The 20,258-nt window shown below is 46.5% G+C and overlaps 1 protein-coding gene across 3 annotated transcripts; it reads left to right on the top strand.

Annotated features, from left to right (window-relative positions):
- Window positions 1-13: 13 nt before the first annotated feature.
- Window positions 14-20,047, top strand: KIF3A (kinesin family member 3A). Of its 3 annotated transcripts, XM_017833898.1 has the most exons (19): window positions 14-113; window positions 1,458-1,740; window positions 3,294-3,438; window positions 3,673-3,757; window positions 4,230-4,335; window positions 5,105-5,244; window positions 5,841-6,038; window positions 6,329-6,503; window positions 7,443-7,544; window positions 9,137-9,208; window positions 11,086-11,094; window positions 12,704-12,860; window positions 13,698-13,878; window positions 14,142-14,252; window positions 15,046-15,171; window positions 15,805-15,858; window positions 15,998-16,066; window positions 16,276-16,400; window positions 16,897-20,047. In XM_017833898.1, the coding sequence occupies exons 1-19, from the start codon at window positions 108-110 to the stop codon at window positions 16,943-16,945; spliced, it is 2,193 nt and encodes a 730-aa protein (XP_017689387.1). In that variant the 5' UTR covers window positions 14-107; the 3' UTR covers window positions 16,946-20,047. The 3 variants fall into 3 exon arrangements, with proteins under 3 accessions (XP_017689387.1, XP_017689388.1, XP_017689389.1); XM_017833899.1 differs by lacking the exon at window positions 9,137-9,208; XM_017833900.1 differs by lacking the exons at window positions 9,137-9,208; window positions 11,086-11,094.
- Window positions 20,048-20,258: the final 211 nt, after the last annotated feature.

Raw genomic sequence — 20,258 nt, 5'->3', positions numbered from 1 at the left:
CGCAGCGCGCGCGGATTGGGCGCGGGGCGGGGCGGCGCAGGCGCGGTGCCGTTATTGTTCCGCGGTGCCGCCGCCCGGGCGGTGCTGCCCCCGCCGCCATCGCCATCATGCCGGTGAGCCGGGGGGGTGCGGGAGATGGGATACGGGACACACACACTGCGGTCCCGCGGCTGCTGCGCACCTCGGCCCGCCGCGGGCAGGAGCCGCTGCGCCCGGCGTGGGCTCGCAGGCCCCGCCGCTCCCGTGCGGGCGCCTGTCAGGCCGAGCGGGCCGGGGGCGGTGAGGGGCTGCGGGGGGGGCGAGGTCCCGTGGCAGCGGGGACTGGAGGGTTCTGCCTCTCCGGAGGGTCTCGCCCCCATCTCGGCGGGCTCGTGGCGGCTCCCGAATCCCGCCCCTGGGTTTTGGCCGCACGTCGTGTGCGGTCCCTGCCCCGCCTGGGTGGGGCTGAGCCGCTCCCCGCGTTCGGCAGCAGCCTCTGCTGAGGCCTGAGGGGGAGCCGGGCAGGGGGGAGAGGCTTTTGTTTTCTGTTGACATCCAGCAACACTGCTCTAGCAGGAGCTATCTGCTCAGCCGCAGCACCTCGCGCCGAGAGGAGTGTCTGAGGCTTAACTAGAGCAAATGGGCTTTAGGTTTATTTAATCAGGAGAGCATGTGACAGCAGATTCATCAGCCGCGCTTCAAGATTTGTTTTGGTAACTGCGTGAAAGAAAAGGTTTGTGAGGTTTTATAATGCAAGGTTCGGATTTTCTAAACGATTACATTTCAGCAAGTACACTGAGGGTTGTAAGTGAAATGAATTCCCTTCAGCAGTGCTCCCTGCTCAAACCTTTGTGAGGTTTGAGAGTGTGGTCAGTATTAATGTGAAAGAATGTCATGGCTGCACACAGTTCCAGCAAACTGCTTGCAGGTTGCTTGCAAGCATTAAAGTGTTTCCTGAAAAGACTCTTAGACCACGTTGAATATGAAATGCTCAAGGATTACTCATTGAGTTTCCCTGTTGGCAAACGAACAGGTTGCAGTGAGTGATTAAATGTGTGTTATTCTCTCAGCTTTAATTATAAACCAGTTCAGGTTTTAACTCCCCAAGTTCACGATCCTGTAGAGATGCGTGCAGCTGCTTGAGCTGATTCAACAGCATTTGTGCTTAAACACACAGTGGTTTCATCCTGACAGAGGGCAGGGTTAGATGAGATACTGGGAAGGAATTGTTCTCTGTGAGAGTAGTGAGGCCCTGGCACAGGTTGCCCAGAGAAGCTGTGGCTGCCCCATCCCTGGAAGTGTCCAAGGCCAGGGTGGACGGGGCTTGGAGCAACCTGGGCTGGTGGAAGGTGTCCCTGCCCATGGCAGGGGGTGCAATGGGTTATCTTTAAGGTCCCTTTCAACCCAAACTGTTCTATGATTCTGTGTTCACGCTAGCATTACCACCTGTGTGTTTTTTGGTTTTCAAACACTTGCAGATCAACAAGCCTGAGAAGCTGGACAGGCCTGAGAGCTGTGACAATGTCAAGGTGGTGGTTCGGTGCCGGCCCCTCAACGACCGCGAGAAAGCCACGGGCTACAAAATGGCTGTGAACGTGGATGAGATGAGAGGGACCATAACTGTGCATAAAACAGACTCCTCTAACGAGCCTCCCAAGACATTTACATTTGACACAGTGTTTGGACCAGAGAGTAAACAGCTGGATGTCTATAATTTAACTGCAAGACCTATCATTGACTCTGTCCTAGAGGGATACAATGGTAAGTCCTGTGTTTTAAGTGAAGGATCCCAACCCATCTCCTATTCTTTGCCTTGTTGGAGTTCCAGCTGATCTTGTTTAAGGGAGTTTCACCTTCTGAGGGCTGTGGCCCTGTGTTGTCTCTGTTGTGGCTGTGAACTTAAAATAGCCTGGAGGTACTTGCTGTTCTGAGTGCTCAGTGGTTGTACCCACAGTGATCATTAACACTGGGAGACTGGTGATGAACAAGATTCAGCTGAGGTCAGTTAGCTCTGTGTTTTTGTCCTGTATCTTCTCTTTGCAAAAATCTGCGCTTTATCTTATTGTCAGAGTTCTCAGTGGCTCTTCCCTGTCCAGTGTCAGCACCCAGGCAGCTGCCATGGCTCTGCAGCACTAGGTATGCACACAGACCTCTGCAGAGAACTGCTGCACTCTTAACTCTGAACTTGGCTGTTTTGAACTAAGATGACTACTTAAGCACATCTAGCCTACCTCACAGACAGTCCATTGCTTCCTGCAGCTGGGAAGAGTATGGCCATGATTTGTGTGTGTCTGTTATGCATGGAAATGTATTATATAAAGGAAAGCAGATATATAACATGCCTTCTGTAACAGTGTGCTACAAACAACAGCAGTTTACAAAATTTTTCAGCGTTTGTAAAATGCCTGATAAGCTCTTGTGCTAACACACATGGGTTTCAGCTGATTAAAATTTGGGGTTCAAAAATGGATGGTTCAGAGCTGTACTGGAGGGGGTTTAGGCTGGACATTGGGAGGCATTTCTTTACTGAGACACTGGAACAGGCTTCCTAGAGAGGTGGTCAATGCCCCAAGCCTGTCAGTGTTTGAGACATTTTGACAGTGCCCTTAACAACAAGCTTAATTTTTGGTCAGCCCTGAATTGGTTGGGCAGTTGGACTAGGGGATCATTGTAGGTCCCTTCCACCCAAAATATTCTTTTCAGTTTTCCAGTCTGTAATGGCTTGACAATGAAAGCTTGAGCTTTCAGTGGTGCTAGGCTAAAACTAAGAACTGTTATATTTCTGGAGTTCCAGAGTCAGGGGTCTCAGTGACATTTCTGGATGTCTTTCTGTGAAGGCTGATTCTCTAGTCCAAACTGTAGCTGCACCTGCAGGTTCAGAGCTGGGCTTGTGCTGTGGCTGTGCTGGAGAACCCTCACACCCTTTCTGCTGTGGCTTAGAACAGTAGTTGGGTTTGCAGTTGGTGCATAATCATCTTCTGCTAATTGACCACATTATTAATTGGGCTTGCCTGCATTCTTTGTATGTGGAACCTAAGTGTACTAGTACTCCAGATTTTAATCACTCTGCACAATTAAAACCAGCTGACTTTTTATTAGGCATCTTGCAGGCTGGATTGAACAGTGGCTCAGCCCCGTTTGCTGTGTTTGCCCAGCATTTCTGTTGCCCCAGCCTTGTACAGTAGCTACTGGAGTGGGTGGAAGATTTCAGCTCCATAACAATAGAGGTGTTTAGTGCTATCAGGCTAAGAAGGGTTGAGATAAAACTGCAGTTACCAATTTCTTAGAGTTTGCTCATTTATCTTGTCCCCCAGGTACTATTTTTGCATATGGGCAGACTGGAACAGGCAAAACTTTCACCATGGAAGGGGTCCGAGCAGTTCCTGAGCTCAGAGGCATCATTCCCAATTCCTTTGCTCATATATTTGGTCACATTGCCAAGGCAGAGGGGGACACAAGGTAAACAGCTTCTCTTCACTGCTTCTGTCTTTTCTGTGTGTGTCCATGTGTAGCAGGAGCCTGACCTTGACAATGATAACTGAAATGGTACCTCTGACCTGAGCTGAAAGGCTCCTACTGAGGCAGTTCTTGAGGGGGCAGCAAGATTGTGTTGATATTTCACTGCATTTTCACTCTGTGATTGTGTTTGTGGGACATGAGCAAATTCTCACTAAACAAACTGTTCATGTTCAGGTTCTTGGTTCGTGTCTCTTACCTGGAGATTTACAACGAGGAAGTGCGGGACCTGCTGGGAAAGGACCAGACACAGAGGTTAGAGGTGAGCCTGCTCTTCTCAAAGTGATGTTTGCTTGGACTCAGAGAGCAGTGTTCTGCTTTTGAGACCAGAGCAGCACTTGAAGGGAAGTGGGAGGTTGGGCTCCTCAGCAGTCCTCTTTCCTTGCAGACAGAGTAGCTGGCTATCACTCCTGGCTTCTCTGAATCCCTTCCACCTGGCCAGCTGCGCAGTGAGAACCTGGCTGTTCCATCCAGTCACTTTTGTACCTGCAGTGCTACCCCACAGGCCCCTCAGCAGTTCTAGGAATTGGAGAGTGAGACTTGAAGTCATGTCTTGCCCCCAGGGGAAAACTGTGGAATGTTGTTATGCATGAGTGTTGATTCCTTATCTGCTCCGAGTGTTTTATGTGCAAACCAGAACCTGGAGGGGTGAATCACTGCACTGTTACAGTACCACTGAGAACTGCTGCTGGGGGTCTCTTAGGGATGCTCAGTCTGAACTGTTTCTCTCTTAGGTTAAAGAGAGACCTGATGTGGGAGTTTATATCAAAGACCTCTCAGCTTATGTCGTAAACAATGCAGATGATATGGACAGAATCATGACTCTGGGCCACAAGAACCGTACGTAGCCTTGCTGGGGGCAGGTTAAAGCTCAGACAGAGCAAAGGGCTGCTTACAGAGCACAGGGAGAGACCCTGGTCCTGTTGCTGGGAAGGTTGTTCAACTGAGCAGAATAGAAAGGTTATCTTGTCCCAAACCCCTTTTGTGTAGGGGCAGGTGAAGAAGGCTGTGCCTCCCACACTGGGCAGTGCCAGCAGGGGATCAGCAAAGGCAGGATGCAGTGAGGGCAGTCAGTGTTGTCAGAACTGCTACTGTGTCTCTTGGTCCTTTTCCCTCTTCAGTTCTGATCAGGATAAAGCATTAGCCCTGTGCTGTGAGTGGGAGGTGGTTTATGTGTTCTGCAAGACTTCTTTGTTAAGCTCAGATTATTTAATGACTTAAAGTTCTGACTACTGTTGCTCTTGGCATGGATTCCTGTGCTCTTATTTTTGAAAATACAGCTGTTTTCAGGGATCAGCTGTGGACACCTTAGGCTACTGGTATTTGTAGCCTTAAAGAAACAGATGAGGATAATTGCTGCTCTTGGGAGCCTGTGGTTGGCTTAGAGCTGCAGCAGGCTGTAACACTTCTGCTAGTCCAGGTTGGATGTGTACTGCAACTTCAGTGCCCAGGAATACACTTTGCTGCTGCGTCTGAGCATCCCTCTGCCCTCTTCTGAAATACAGGGTGGGGTAAAGAGGTGGGGATGAGTTTCCTCTGAGAGCAGGAAGAGTTAGAGAAGCACATGATTAATTCCAAAGGCATCACCGCTCTTTCTCTTCGTGCACAGGCTCTGTTGGTGCCACAAACATGAACGAGCACAGCTCTCGCTCCCACGCCATCTTCACCATCACCATCGAGTGCAGCGAGAAGGGCGTGGATGGCAACATGCACGTGCGCATGGGCAAGCTGCACCTCGTGGATCTGGCTGTGAGTGTGCCCGGCAGGGGCTTGGGCAAGACGGTTGGGTTGGTTTGGTGAGGTTTTTCCAGGGGACTGTGATCATGCAGTTCATCACTTGTCTCACTTTGAACCAATGTAATTGTGCTGGTAAAACAAGCCTTGAGCCCAAAATTTACACTGAGGTACTAAAGGCATTCAATGTCTGCATCTTAACTTATTTACATGATGTGTGTATAGGATGCTCTATGAAACTCTTCTGAATAATTGCAGTGTTGCTGCTCTCCCTTGATCTGCTGATAGGAAGAACTGTAGATGGTGGTTAGCAGCTCCAGCTAAGGTGCCTTTTAACTGCTGACTGACTGCCCGTAACATTTTTGTTCATGGGGACAAAAATCTCCATTTCCTCCAGCTGCATTACTTTGAGCAATCCAGAATTTGCTGTCACTGAACGCTTGACTTGTCTTTCTGACAATGTCTGAGGTACTCACCCAGGTTCTCTAATGATAGATGAGGTGGTTACTGACATGGCTGCTAGCAAGACTTCAGGTGTAGCTGATTCTGTTTGGAGGTAGGAGATGTATTAGGGGATTTGTTTTAACTCCTGCTTCCGGTTCCCTTTGCAGGGCTCTGAAAGACAGACAAAAACTGGAGCCACAGGGCAGCGACTGAAGGAAGCCACCAAGATCAACCTGTCCCTTTCCACCCTGGGGAATGTCATCTCTGCGCTGGTGGATGGCAAGAGCACCCACGTGCCGTACCGGAACTCCAAACTGACACGGCTCCTCCAGGACTCCCTGGGGGGCAACTCCAAAACCATGATGGTGAGCTGAGACAGCTTGGCATTTACCTCTATTTCTGAGCTGTTTGCAGCCTAGAGAGTCTTCTCTGTGCATCACTTCCTTTTCCCTTGGCCTCTGTGCAGAGGTGTGTACCTGTGTAGATGCACGTGTAAGATCGAACAGAAGCTGTGCTTGGGTAGCCAAGAGCAGCTTCGGTGTAGAAGCAGCAGGAAAGCTTGGGAGAGAGCAGCAGTGTGAGACTCAGGGCTGGGGGGGTCCCTGCAGTGTTCTGGACTCTGACGTGTCCCCCAGTAACCCTGTCTCTGTCGCAGTGTGCAAACATCGGCCCGGCAGACTACAACTACGACGAGACCATCAGCACTCTCAGGTATGCAAACAGAGCCAAGAACATCAAGAACAAGGCCAGGATTAATGAGGATCCCAAGGATGCTATGCTCCGCCAGTTCCAAAAAGAAATCGAAGAGCTTAAGAAAAAACTGGAGGAAGGTGAGCCTGTCCTTCCCCCTGGGGTCCCTCTGTGCACCAGTGCTTGTTCTGTGCTGCTCCAACGTGTGTCACAGGAGGGTGGCCACTGGGCAGCTTGGTGTCCTGGGTTGTTTGTCATGCTGGGTGCCCAGAGGGGTGTCTGAGTGTGCTGGGGGGGGCTGGCTCTGCCCACTAGGTGGCACTTGGCACTAGGGTGAGTGGTGGCCTCGGGGCTGGGCTCGGTGTGCCCGGGCTCCCTGGCACGGTGTAGGGAGTTGAAAGGGACTGTAACAGCAGGTCAGACGTTTTCCCTGATTGAGGAGGAAGGATGCACTTAGTGAGAGGAAAACTGAATTAAATTTGTGGAGCTAGAACTGGGACTGACTTTCAAACACTGTGTAGAGAAACAAGAAACTTCTTTAAGCCCTGTAAGTTCATAGTCTTGTGTCACTCTAAGTCTGTCAACATGGAGTGACCCTGCCAAAGGGATGCTTGCTAAACAGTGACCTTGGCACATCTCTCTGCAGAGCTACAACACAGAACAGCTGTAGCAATAACTCCAACATGACTTGCTGTTTGGCATCTGCCCTGTTTGGGAGAAGCAGGAAAGAGTAATGCTTCTTTCTCTTTCATCTGAGATGGAAGAGAAGGTGTGGTGGGATGCTGCTAGGGAAACTTTGTAGCTTCAGCTGTGGAAAGATGCTTTATTTTCCATGAAAAGCAGCCTCTTGAGCTCTAACACGTACACACTGACATCACAGCCTTCAATTGCTTATCTTGATTGTCCTTAAGTTTCCTGAGCCACTGCAAACTGTCTGTCTGCTCAGCAGTTGAGCACTTCTGCAGGAGCTCCTAAGCTGATGTCAGGCACTGCTGGGTTTGGACAAATGCTGCTGTCACAGTAACAAGCTGATAGGAGATGAAGGAAAGCACATCTCAAAGCACACTCTTCTGTTCCAGGGGAAGAGATATCTGGTTCTGAGACCAGTGATTCTGAAGAGGAGGATGAAGATGACGATGGGGAGATTGGAGAGGACGGGGAGAAGCGGAAGAAACGGCGGGGTAAGGCTGCAGAGATTCCTGCCAGTGCCCCCAGTCTGCTCTCCTGCAGGAGCTGGGGGAGGAACTGTAGGCAGAGGCAGGCAGGGACCAGTGCAGTTGTAGAGCTGCCCTATGCCGCTGCAATTATCATGCCTGTCCTAGAAACCAAGCCCTTTGGTGCCCTCTCTGGAGATGGACAGCTCCAAACCTGTGTAGTACCTGCTTCCACTCGGGTCGCTGTGCTTGTGGTGACATCCTCCTTTGTGGTGGCTCCCTGGTGGCCGCAAGGTGGCTGTGGATGGCTTCTGACTGGTGGTGTGGAACTTCCCCTACTCACAGACGTGGGAGGAAGGAGACACCAAAGATCATTTGTAGGCAGATGTGGTTTTTATAACCATGGGTATGGTTGGAGGGGAATTTTGGCTGTGGTTTAGGCAAAGGATTCATCTGTCTTATGGACAGTAACTTCAGTAACTGACTCTTCTAGTGTCCTATTTTATGTTAGTAGAGGGAAAACTTAACCTTTGGGTATCTTCATGCTAGCTGAAAAGGGAGCTGCACATCCCTTGTTTGGGAGCACTCTGGAAATCCCGTGATGAAGTCTTCTTGGCCCTACATCAGTGTTAAACTGCTGTATAACATCTGAACCCCCAGGGGAGTGGCTGAACCTGGAACTGCAGGTCACTGTGTACCATGGCGTGCTGTGGCTTCCTAGGAGCTTGCCATGCTCCTGGAACCTGCCTGATGATTCCTCACAGGCAGAGAGAATTCAAGCCCAGTGCTACACCTCAAATTCCAGCTTCTCTAGTACACTCATTTTGGCAAACTGCCTTCCTGTCCTGAGGCACCCACATGTGTTGAAAAAATTCCTCTTAAAGCGTTCCTGCTTTTAGGTGTACTCTCTTCGTTTTGGTGCCTGTCCAAGCAATCATAAATGACCTTTGTCATGCCTTTGGTGATAATTGTAACAAATTCTACTTCATTTTTCACCTTTTGGTTATTTCTAGAAGTGAACAGATTGACCGTTGTGTCCAAGAACCAAGGCACGCCCAAATCCCCTCCCAAGAGGAGACCACCTTCAAAAAGGAGTACAGGGCAAATAACTGACTGACTCAACTCCCAAACAAGCTGCTCTAGTTAAGTTTTCTAAGGGAGCTGCTTAGCAGGAGTATGCAGTGACTGCCCCTGTGTGAGCTGAGTCTGCCTTCCAGAGGGAGAAGTGCACATTGCCATGTACATAAGACTGGAAAGGATTCCTTGTCACAGAATCCTCAGCTATGGCAGATATCCACAGCCTTCTCCACTATGATCTGGTGTTCTGTGCTGTTGTTGCTTGAAATGGAAGCTGCCTTGGCATGTGGTTTTAAGCTGTAGTCTGGTTAAGATGGGTTTTAACTGAAGTGTCTTTCTGAGCATGCAGTTTTGTGCTGGGAAATGGTGGCTTTGCAAGCTGAGTCTGGGAGGGATCCTAGCAAATGCTTCCTAATGGGAACTTGTGCTTTTTTTGAACTAGGTTGCTGGCTCTTCTGGGTTTCTTTCCTTTAGAACTAACTTCCCATCTGCATGTTTCTTCCTCTCTGGGTGTTTCTGTGGGACGCATTTCTGTTTTCCAGGCAGTAGCAGCAGCAGTAGTTCAGACTCCACATGCTCTGTCATAGAGAAACCTCTGGATAAGTCCTTCACTAGTGAGTGGGAGCTCTTAAGTCCTTTAAGCTTTGGCCTTTCCATAATCTGCACACTCCATTCTGCAATGTTGCACTCTTCCCTGCTTTGTCTGTTGGAAAGATAAACGTGAGGCTGTAACTCTGTTAAAGCATGCTTTTCCTTTGCTGCTTCCATGCTCGAAACAGTTGTTCGATGTGCACATTGTTAGCCAGTTATGTGAGAGAATGAGAAGCTGCTTGAGCAAGATTTAAAGACAATTGAGAAATAATAAGTAACCCAGTTTGCAACTTGTATTAAATGTGCCTTTTAAAATGTGGGGAAAAAATCTAAGCTAATTTTTTAATGGGAATTGCTACAGTATGAGTTCATCAAAAGGACAGCTAGACATGTGAAATGGGCTGTGCTGTGTTATATTGGACTCTACCTTCTCCAAATTAGTTTTGGAGAAAATGAATGGAGCAGTTAACAGTCAAACAGCACAAAGTTTATACTTGCAAAGAAAATGTGCCAACACTTGGTTGATTTGCAATATTTTTGCAGATACTTAAAAAAATATCCTTGGTGGTTGGGGGTTTAACTGCCCCACAATATCAAGTTCTTGATGTCTGTTCAGAGAGTTCAGAGGAACAAGAGATCCAAATTTTGATCTAGTGAGGAGGAAAGCCTGGGCTGCTCCTGGTCAGAGAGGCCTCTGTGCCTGTAAAAACCCTACAGTCAGTGAAGACTGAAGAAACAAATCACATCTCAGGACTCGGCTCGGGGGGACTTCCCCCATTGTTGTGGTTGTCCTGGATGGATCAGTCCCCTCTCTTCCTGTGTGGAGAGAGTGTGGAAGGTGTTGCTGTACTGTTCACTCACATTTGTCCTAGTGATGGTAATGGAAAGCATCAGCTCAGAGAAGGGTGGCAGCAGGTTTAGAAGGAACACAACTGCAGGGACAAGTGGGTCATATGATGGTAGCCTGGGAATCTGCTTGCTTCAGTCTTGCTTTCTCAAAGCTTGCTTGGAACCAGAGTGTTTTATTTGGATGAGGACAGTTAATAGCAAACTGCTGGTCTGTCAGCAGGTGGATGAGTCCATCTCCTGCAGGTTTTGGAGGCTGCTCTGTTGGGGAAGTTGTGCTGGGCTTCTGGCAATTAGGATAAGTGTGGCTTTTTGTGGTTTTGGATATTAACTGTCCTCAAGTGTGACCCTTCTGCATGTGGTGTCTTTTGTTATCCCTCTCTTGCCCTGCATTTTTTGCTGCACTTGCTTGAATAACAAGTGGCTCTATACCTCTATGGAAGCACCAGTTCCTGCAAATTAACCTACTAATCCCCTGTGTAATTAAATGGAGAAATCTTGTGCTGAGACTCCCTGTGTGCAACTGTTCATGTACCTTGCAAAGAATTGGCTTGGAAACTTGGTTAAAACTTAGAACATGTATTCTGTATGCTAACATTTTACAGGTAATATAACAGAATTGGCTCTCCTGAGTGGGGGGAAGCATTAAGTTTCTGATGGAAGGAGAATCTGCCCCCTCTGATTGTTTCTTAGGGCATGATCCTTGCGGCAGGCTCCCAGTGTTGTGTTTAGATCCAGCATTGCACTGAATGGGCAGAAGAATGCCAGAGTGAGCTGAACATTATCCTGGAGATGCAAAGCACTCTGAAGTATACAAACCTTCTCTGCTTTAGCATAAGAACATGATACATTAGTGTTTGCTCTAATGGAGGGGTTTTTAGTGATGATTATCTTGTGTTTTCTAGTGCAGAAATATGCATACAAAGTTAATGTTTGTTCTGCTGCTAATGATCTTTGTCCAGAATGATCAAAGCAATAACATATTTTCTTTCCTCCTCTTTTCATGTGTTTGCTGCCTCTCTGCGATTTGCTTTCTACTTCCTCTTAATGCAAGATCAAGCAGGTTGGTCTAATTGATTTTCACCTCCTTAGAGTACAATTGCAGAGCTTGTGAAAGGGTCGTACAGCTTGCTTCAGTTCACCTTTTTCTCCTGAGCTGAGAATATATAGACCTATGTCCTAACAGTAAGAAGCCTTTATCTGGCTTATCTCTTATGATGAGCTCTGTACAGCACTTCCAGAAAGCTTCTTACTCAAAGACTAATCAGTGAGAGTTTTGCACCACAAACTCAGAAAGAAGTGCTTATTATCTGATTCTGAAGTTTAGCAGATGGAAATGAAGATGGTTTGCTGTAGTGCTAGAGTCCTTACCTTGCCTCAACAGTAATTAATGCTCTTGTGCACATGAACAAACACGTGTACAGGTGTGTGCATGTGCACTGCATTTTGTCTGCTGGAGTATATGTGTATTTAATATAATGTAATTGTAAATAGGATGCATATCATGTATATGTACAAATGAAACTGAATGCCATGAAGACTGGAGAGAAGCATTTTACTGCACAGCTTCCTTGGGCACGTTCTGACCATGTGCCCTGTGTGACTGAGAACCAGTGCCGTGGCTGTCAGGGGCCCCTGGGAGTGTCAGGGCAGCTGGGTTCTACAGGGTGGGCTTTTTCATGTCTGGAGAAGAGCAAAGCAACAAAATGAAGGATTTACCTGTGAATAAAGGGAGATTTAGGACTTGTGGATTTGAGGAAATGCATGTAGGCTGGGCATTCTTACTCCACATAACCCCCAAGGATCTCTGTTCACCTGCCTTGAGTGCTCCTGGGATTACAGTGAAAGTTGCCTCAGGACTTGCAGAATGACCTCAAGATCAGCAACCTCACACTTTGTTTCAAACTTGGTGTGTTTGATACAGACCCTTGAGGCCAGTGGGTTCAGGGAGTTGCTGTGGCCACTGACTGTGTTACACTGTAGGAACTGGCCCATGTGTGCTGCTGTAGGACCATTGTAAACACACAGCTGACAAGGCACAGCAAACCTTGGTGCTTTCCAGTCTGTGGGTAGTCACTGTGCCATAGACAAATACCATCAAAATTTTCTTTTAATTGCCTGGTTTTCATAGGATTGTTCTGAATTTCTCTGGTCTCTCTGTTTTCATAGTAGTGTGTTCGTAAAAATATCTCTGTGCCCACTTTGGCACAGGTAAGCCTGTAAGGAGGGCAGTGACCAAGGGGGGTGGTGCAGATGCTAATCTGAAATTTGAGTATGTGACTCTTGGTAGCTGAGCTCTTGTAGGTCAAGGCAGTCTTCTGTTTTCCTTCCTCTGGCCTGATCTGCATTGTTAGAACATCTGAGTTTCCAGCTCAGGCTTCTCTTTAGGCAGTGTTCCTTCTCCAGGTGTTCTTCATGTTTTCTATTTTGGGGGCATTATGTTCCAGTGTCAGTTATGTAGCATTGCTTCTCTGTAGGAACTGGTGACAGCTGGTCAATGTTAAAATGGGGTTTGAAAGACTGAGTTGTGCCCATCACAATCTAATCTAATCAAATGTAATTAAATTTTTGTTAAATGCCGGTATTGAATCTGAACTTGGAAAAAATGCTCTTACACAGAGGCTGTCTTATTTTTCAGTGAACTCATTTATTTTCTTCATCTCTTCCAAAAGGCAAAAAAAAAGTTTCCCCTGATAAGATGGTAGAGATGCAAGCAAAGATTGAAGAGGAGAGAAAAGCTCTTGAAACTAAGCTTGATATGGAAGAAGAAGAAAGAAATAAAGCCAGAGCTGAACTGGAGAAGAGAGAAAAAGACTTGCTTAAAGCTCAGTGAGTACTGTGCTCTCAGCAGTTTGTGTGGTTGTGTGCATTTTTCCTTCCTTAATCATTTGAATATCTGGAGGTGCATGGTGAGATGTCTGTCAAACTGTAGAAAGGGAACATCATTCCTTGCTGCTGTCAAGGTGAAAGTGGAGCTTAGTCTGCTTTCAGAGTTTAGGGCAGATGGAAAAGACAGACTTTTATCCTTTTGCCACTTCTTTCTTTTCTTAACTTTACCAAGTTGTGCAAGGTAGCCTAGAGACATAAATGAATGAGCCAAGAGCTGTGAGGAGCAGCAGTACTGCCGTGTAGCAGGCCAGGTTTCCTGCAGCACAGCCACAAGCATGTCACCTTGGGTGCAGGGCTTCTCCCCTCTGAGGCCAAAGAGCTGCTGAGGTCCCACTGCCCCAGCAGATAGGACAGTCCTGCTGCCAAGGGGCTGCTCCAGCATTCCTGGTTTGCATCTCAGCTGCTCTGCCTTGGTCTCTGTTCACTCCCCTCCATTTCAGCATCTCCCTCTGGGCACTGCTGTGCTGGCAGGGCCCCTTTGGGCAGGGGTGCCTCGAGTAGCCTGGTGGTGTCCCTGGGGCCTTGCAGCCCCCTCAGAGGTTACATAGCAGGACACATTTCTCTGTTGACCTGGTTTTGCTTGAGAGAAAGCCATGGGAGCTGGGGCTTGGGGAACTCCCTGTGCTCCTGTGCACTGCCTCACCCCCACTTAAACCCTAAACAGCAAGACAAGTTTTTCCAGCCCTGTGAGTGCTGTCTGGGCTATAAAACCAAGCTGGACCTGCTGCCTGGTGAGCACTGGAGTGTAGGAAGTCTCACACCTACTTCTCTGTCTAGGCAAGAGCACCAGTCCCTGTTGGAGAAACTGTCTGCATTGGAGAAGAAGGTGATTGTGGGAGGAGTGGACTTGCTGGCAAAAGCAGAGGAGCAAGAAAAGCTTCTGGAAGAATCAAACATGGAACTGGAAGAACGAAGGAAGAGAGCAGAGCAGCTTCGCAAGGAGCTCGAGGAGAAGGAGGTGGGGCTCTGTGCTGTAGCTGTCTGCACACAGCATGGCAGGACAGCCCTGCTGTGTCCCTTGGCCTGGCTCTGCTCTGCAAACACAACCCTTCCAGAGGCCACTGCGACCACTGTGGGGCTGAGCCAGCCTGGCTGAGCCAGGGCTCCACTCCTGGCAAATGCTTTGTTTGTTCAGGTAGTTTCTCCTTTTGTTCATACTGTTGCAGAGAGTTTCTTTGGTTGTGTTAATGTGTGGGTGTCTGTGCTAAATGTTGCACACAGCAAGAGCGCTTGGACATTGAGGAGAAGTACACCAACCTCCAGGAGGAAGCACAGGGGAAAACCAAAAAGCTGAAGAAAGTCTGGACCATGCTCATGGCTGCAAAATCAGAGGTTAGTGTCTGAAGTTCTCTGCCAGTGATCCTTGAAGGACTGGAGCTGGGAAGGGTGAACCATCAGCTTTGTAATGCTGGAAAAGGTGCCATATATTTAGAAATGTCTTTCTGTGCTGTCCATTTGAGTCACATAATTCAAAAATATCTAATGAAGTCTGGTACTGGAGTTTCACAGTGGCACATTGTAGAGCTTTTCCCCAGGCCATGGTGAGAAGGGTTGTGTGAGACCCTGAGACATCCAGAACATCAAAGAAAATGTTTGGTTATTTCTGAAATAAAATGCAGTTTTATTGTTTGAAATTTTTTGCTGGAGCCCCATCTCCTGCTCTGCTGCAGCCTAAAGCCTCCTCTGCTCTGAGCTGTCTGTCCTTTCTGAGTGGTGCCCTCGTTACCCCTTCCTCAGTCACTGGATGAACGTGTCCTTTGGCTGGTGGCTGGAGTCCCTGTTCCATGAAAAATGCATTTGGTCTTGGAGATGAGAGATTTTCCTTGAAACCTTGCCAGGGATATAACTTGTCTGCATGCTTTTCATCTGCTCCTAGCTGGAGCTTGGATTGGCAGGAGGCCAGTTTTGGGTTTATGAAACTGAGAACTTAATGCTATTTTCAGCCCTCTCCGAGCTGGAATATTTCAGAGGGTTTATCCTTCAGAGATAAATATTCTAGTACTTATAACCAGAGTTTGCTTTTGTTTCCCCAAAACCTTGTACAGACAGAGGACTGTTCTCTTTTAGGCTGTTACCATGTCTTAAGCTAAGTCTGATGCCTCTCGAATGCCTGGTTTGTTTTCAGATGGCGGATTTGCAACAGGAGCATCAGAGAGAGATTGAAGGGTTGCTGGAGAACATTCGGCAGCTGAGCAGGGAGCTCCGTCTGCAGATGCTCATCATAGACAACTTCATTCCTCAGGATTACCAGGTAAAGGCAAAGCACCTGAGCCTGGCACAAGGGCTGTGCTGATCTCTGTTCTCTTGCAGCCTATTTTCCTTGTCATTTAAAAAATAATAACATCATGTTCACCATGTATTTAACTGGTGTATTCACTGTGTGCCCATGTCCTGGATCTGTTCAAAATCTTTTCTCACCGTGCTTGAAGTTGTGCTTGCTAACGTTTGGTACTATCACAAAGTAGTAAAACTGAATTTGGAACTCTTCACGTCTTGTTTTCTTAGACTCCAATATACAGAAAAATCATGAGCTTAAATATAATGCACACTAATAGAAAATATAAAAACAATTCCTCTTAATTTTTTTCTCATGTTACAATGCGTGTTTATTGCTGTCCTGATGGTGTTGGCATAGTGGGGACACCAGGCTTTAGTGGGCTCTCCAATATATACAGTTTGGGAGTGGTATTTTATCTTCTGTAGTCTTCAGAGTCTAAATAGTGTTTTCTACACATGGCGTAGCTCTCCTGATTAAAAACAACTTGGAATGGTTAAGACTGTTCCTAAGCAGCTTGTGCAGGCCTTAGAGATGCATGTTCTGGAAAGTGCACCTAGGGGGGTAAATTGTGCAAGTCTAACAACTACTGTCTGGATTTCTTTCTAGGAAATGATTGAAAACTACGTTCACTGGAACGAAGACATAGGAGAGTGGCAACTGGTAAGAGTGGCTGTGTACCAGCTAATGTTACCATGAGCTTCTGAGGAGTTTAACTGAGCCCAGCAAGAAGCTGATAAGGCTGTAGACAGTTTACTGTGTACAGTAGACTTTACTAACAGACCTCTCTTTCATCTTACAGAAATGTGTGGCATATACAGGAAACAACATGAGGAAACAGACACCTGTCCTGGATAAAAAAGAGAAAGATGTGAGTTGCTCTTGCATTGATTGATGTATTGAACTGCACAGGTCCAAGTCCTGCTGCCTGTGCCTACCACTCCCTATTTACAGCCAAACTGTTCAGTTTGCTTTGCTTTTGAAGAGATGAGTCTTTCTAGTGTTACAGAAGCACCACTGATCAGTATATGAAATGATTCTGATGGTTTTGTCTTGTGGGTTTCTTTGGTGTTTTTTTAGCCCTTTGAAGTGGACCTTTCCCATGTTTACTTAGCTTACACTGAAGAAAGCTTGAGGCAATCCCTGATGAAGCTGGAGAGGCCGAGGACTTCAAAAGGAAGATCCAGGCCCAAGACGGGTAGAAGGTGAAGAACTCTGGGGTATCTGAATGTAATGAGGGATTTACCCAGGGGAAGGCTGAAGTTTGTTTATGCAAACTTACCACAAGTCTTCAAACATTTGCTTAATGAAAAGGCAAAGTACTAAAATTTTGCATGATGTAATTTACTGGTGTGACAGAACCATGCTGAGATCTCTTTTACTGCAGTAAATCTTGTCCAGAAAGACTTGTCTGGGGATTTTTCTGATGCTCCCTTGCTGCATTCCCCTCTTGCAGCTTCTTGCTTTATGTGACTGTTCCAGTTTAGCACAGTCTGACAGTGCAGATGGGTGTTGCTGGAGAGGAGAGCACTGCCAGGGGAGATCTCAGCCTGGGCTTTCCTGCTGACTCGTGGTTGCTTTTGCTTGTGGAAGAGTAACACTGTAGTTCTTGACTTGAAATGTGGCTGGTCCCTGTCTTTCCTAGGCAGCATAATGATGTGTGTGTGGTGTTTTTCCCTTTCCTTTCTGCTCTCCAAACAGAAAACGTTCGGCCAAGCCAGGAGCTGTCATTGACTCCCTGCTGCAGTAGTGTGACCTGGTCAGAATTCCTGTAAAAATCAGTGAGTGTATATGGTTTGGCCAGAACATGAAATTCAAGAGATGGCACAGTTTAACATGGCTATAATTTTTTATTTAAAAAAAAAATGTATTTTTCCTTAGTTGCCTGTATATTGTATGTTATATTAACATAATATTAAACTGGTATATATGATGGTTGTGAAATTCCATGTGTTAAACGTGTTGTGCAGGGAAACTTGTTGGCAATCCTTGTTGAAATGTATAGAAATAAGGGTTCTAGATGTGTGTTTAAGTGCTAGATGTGTTAGTTCTAAACAGTTAATGAAATCCTAAAATTAAGGCTGGTAGGTCTGATTTATGCCCTGCTTTGCACATAACTGGCAGCTTTCACTATTGTCCCCTGTTGCACTGATCTGTTTGAATGTGGTTGCTGCAAACCTTTAAGAGCATTAAATCTTTTTATTTAATATTCCTCACTGTGGCTGTTAACCTGATAGTATTGTGTATCAAATACACAGTCCTTTTTTGCTGTCTTGCTGTACAGAGGAAGTAACTGGATAGGAAAAACATGAACTACAAAAGTCTGAGACATCTGAGAAGGGACCATATCTGCTCCGTTGAAGTGCAGCAGAAATCAAGTGTGTCTAGTAATGCTTGTATTTTTATCAGTTTGTGTGGGATCTGCTGGCACTGTGGAGAATGAGACCTTGGATATGAAGGCAAAAGAGAGCTTTTTTCCTTCTTTTAAGGCTGCGTTGCAGCATTGCTTTGGCTGCTTTTTGTGCTTGGGGGCTGGAATTTTAAAATTTACGTGAGCAGTTTTGTAATCTGAGCAGCAGAGGTGATTTCAGGGGATGCTGTGACCCCAGGACTGGGTGTCAGCAGAGGGGGTTTCAGGGGTGCTGTGACCCCAGGACTGGGTGTCAGTTGTGGGACTGTGAGCACTGTGACTGCATTCTTTCATCCCTGACTCTAGGCCAGTGCTCTACACTGAGGATGAATTTGACTCTTCTGCAGTCAAACAGGATGAATTGCCCAGTTTTCCCAGAGCAGTAACATCCCCTGAAATAGCTGCTGCTGTCTGTGCTCCTGTGTAGGCTGTGCTGGGTCTCTGGCTATGCTCTGATGAGAGGAGAAAAATTCTGGTCTCCGATAATAACCATTTATTTGTGATGGCTGCTCTTTTTCTTTGATATTTATGCTGCTAATAGACACATATCACTTTGATACATTGCTTTTGTGTCACAGAGAAAGTGTATCTCCTTTTGACTGTGTGTGCTTTATAATTCATCACATCAGCTCATGGGCACCTCAGCAACTCCTGTGCCGTGGAGGGGGGATGAGCTGTGACCTCCCTGGCATCTTGGGGTTACCTGGAGGATGAAAAGCTGTGATTGCTGACAGGAGAAATGGAATCCTTCAGTGTGACAGAGCACAAGACAGCTCCTCAGGTGTCCTGAGTCCTTGCTCTGCAGTTACCAGTGTGTTCTTGTGAAGTACTGAGAGTAGTTAAAAGCCCTGATGCCTTGGGGCTCTGTAACAGGTCTGTGACAGGATCTGGAATAGTTAAAACTGGTCTTGAAAGGGCATATTTTACTCTGAATGGTATCTTCAGTGCTATTCTAAACAAGTTGTAAGTTTTTCCCTGTTTTTTAATGTGTTTTTTTCGGGATCATGACCTAGAAGAACATACTGCTCTCTTTTGGGGGAGGAGGTGTCACCTAAGTTCATAAAACATACAGACACTGGCATTTGTTTTCTCTAGCCTAGCCCTTAGAGGTAAATGCTCAGTCTTTCTTAATCTGAGCTGCAGTTGGTCTTGCTTGTGAAGAGCTGGCTGTATTTTGAACATCCTTGAGTAGAGTTGGGTTATCTTGTGTTTCATCCTTCTCATCAAACAAAACAGACTGAAATTGCTTCAATGCTCTTTGAAGTCTCCTGTCAGTTCTGAGTCCAAGCAGATAAATGCACAGCTGTGTCCTGTACCAGTTCTCAGGACCAGGGACAACTTGTATTTCCTTTTTGTGTTGCCTCTTGTGCTAACATTTATTGAATGATCTGGTCTTAAGGGGAGTTTCTCCTGAACTGTGCTTTCAAAAGACCATTGAAAATTCTTTTACCTGGCGGACATCAGTGGCTTCAAGATACCACTGTGGACCATGGCATTGCATTTAAGATATTTAAAACTTAACTATAAGGGCATATGCTTTACAATTAATGTTACAGTCCTGCTGCTAAAAACAATAGTATTCTGCATATTTAAGTGAGCCTTGAGACAGTAAAAACAATAAATAATTGCTTGCATGCCTTTAATTGGCAGATTGGAGAAACTGGTTGTTATCTCCTGTTACAGAGTCTTGGAGAACAAATTAGCTGCTCTTTAAGAGGACTTTATTTAAAGTGGAACACTGTCATGGTCGTGTGCTCTATCAGCTTGGCTTCCCTTTTAACTGGTGTGTTTTGCTGAAGTTCTGGGAAGTTTTCTGTAAAACCAAGGAGTCTGGCTTGCAAGGTTTACCACTTGGGCCTTCTCTGTAGCCCTGGGCCATCTGTGAGTTTCTAATGGGCCCATAATATGTTTTAATGAGGAAGGGATTTGGTTTGTATGGGGTTTTTTTAAGAGCTTAATACCACCATTGCCATCCCAGGTCAATACATGCTCTATAGTATTTATCAAAGCTCACATTACATAATAAATACTGTGTGCTCATCTTTGCATCTTGCTACCAGAAGGTTTCCCTCATTCCAGAACATTGACTTTAACATTGAGGTTTCTGCTTTATGTTGTTTAATGTCATGTAAATGAATTATTTCATATTTAACTTGTTCCTGATCCTTTAAGAGGAGGGGAAATGGTCCTTAGTGCCTTTCACTGACTATACTGTCTGCACATGTCCAGCTTTCACCTTTCTCCACAGTTCTGCTCAACCAGGCCTGTAAGGAGGGAAAACCTGCTAGTCTGTATAACTTGTCTTCCTATTTATTGGTTTTCTAACTGTTTATTTTTGAATATTCTTTGTTTTATGTTTAAAGTTAATTCATTATACTGTAAATATCAGTATTGTGTCCCTGGAGCATGTTCATACCATGAAATAAAATTCTTGATTCCTAATTTCACCTCTATGCATGTTTTTTTTCCTTATAACATTATACACACGACATCTTTCTAACTCGGTGGTGTCAGAAGCTGAGTGAGGAAGGGTCTGTGTAGCTCTGAGACACAGCACTCCGGGGAGGCCGGAGCGGGAGTCTGGTGAGGCGGGAAAGGTGAGGCCAGAGAGGCGGGAGAGGCCGGAGCGGTGAGTGTGGGTGTGTGTCCTGGG

This window comes from Lepidothrix coronata, unplaced genomic scaffold (assembly GCF_001604755.1).
Source record: "Lepidothrix coronata isolate B3197 unplaced genomic scaffold, Lepidothrix_coronata-1.0 Scaffold223, whole genome shotgun sequence".
NCBI lineage: Eukaryota > Metazoa > Chordata > Aves > Passeriformes > Pipridae > Lepidothrix > Lepidothrix coronata.
Note: the sequence above shows the minus strand (reverse complement) of the source record. Positions and strands in the feature narration are given on the sequence as shown.

Coding starts and splice junctions, on each gene's coding strand:
- KIF3A (XM_017833898.1), top strand. Junction 5,245..5,840: donor TGCACCTCGTGGATCTGGCT/GTGAGTGTGCCC, acceptor TTCCCTTTGCAG/GGCTCTGAAAGACAGACAAA. Junction 16,401..16,896: donor AGGCCCAAGACGGGTAGAAG/GTGAAGAACTCT, acceptor CTCTCCAAACAG/AAAACGTTCGGCCAAGCCAG.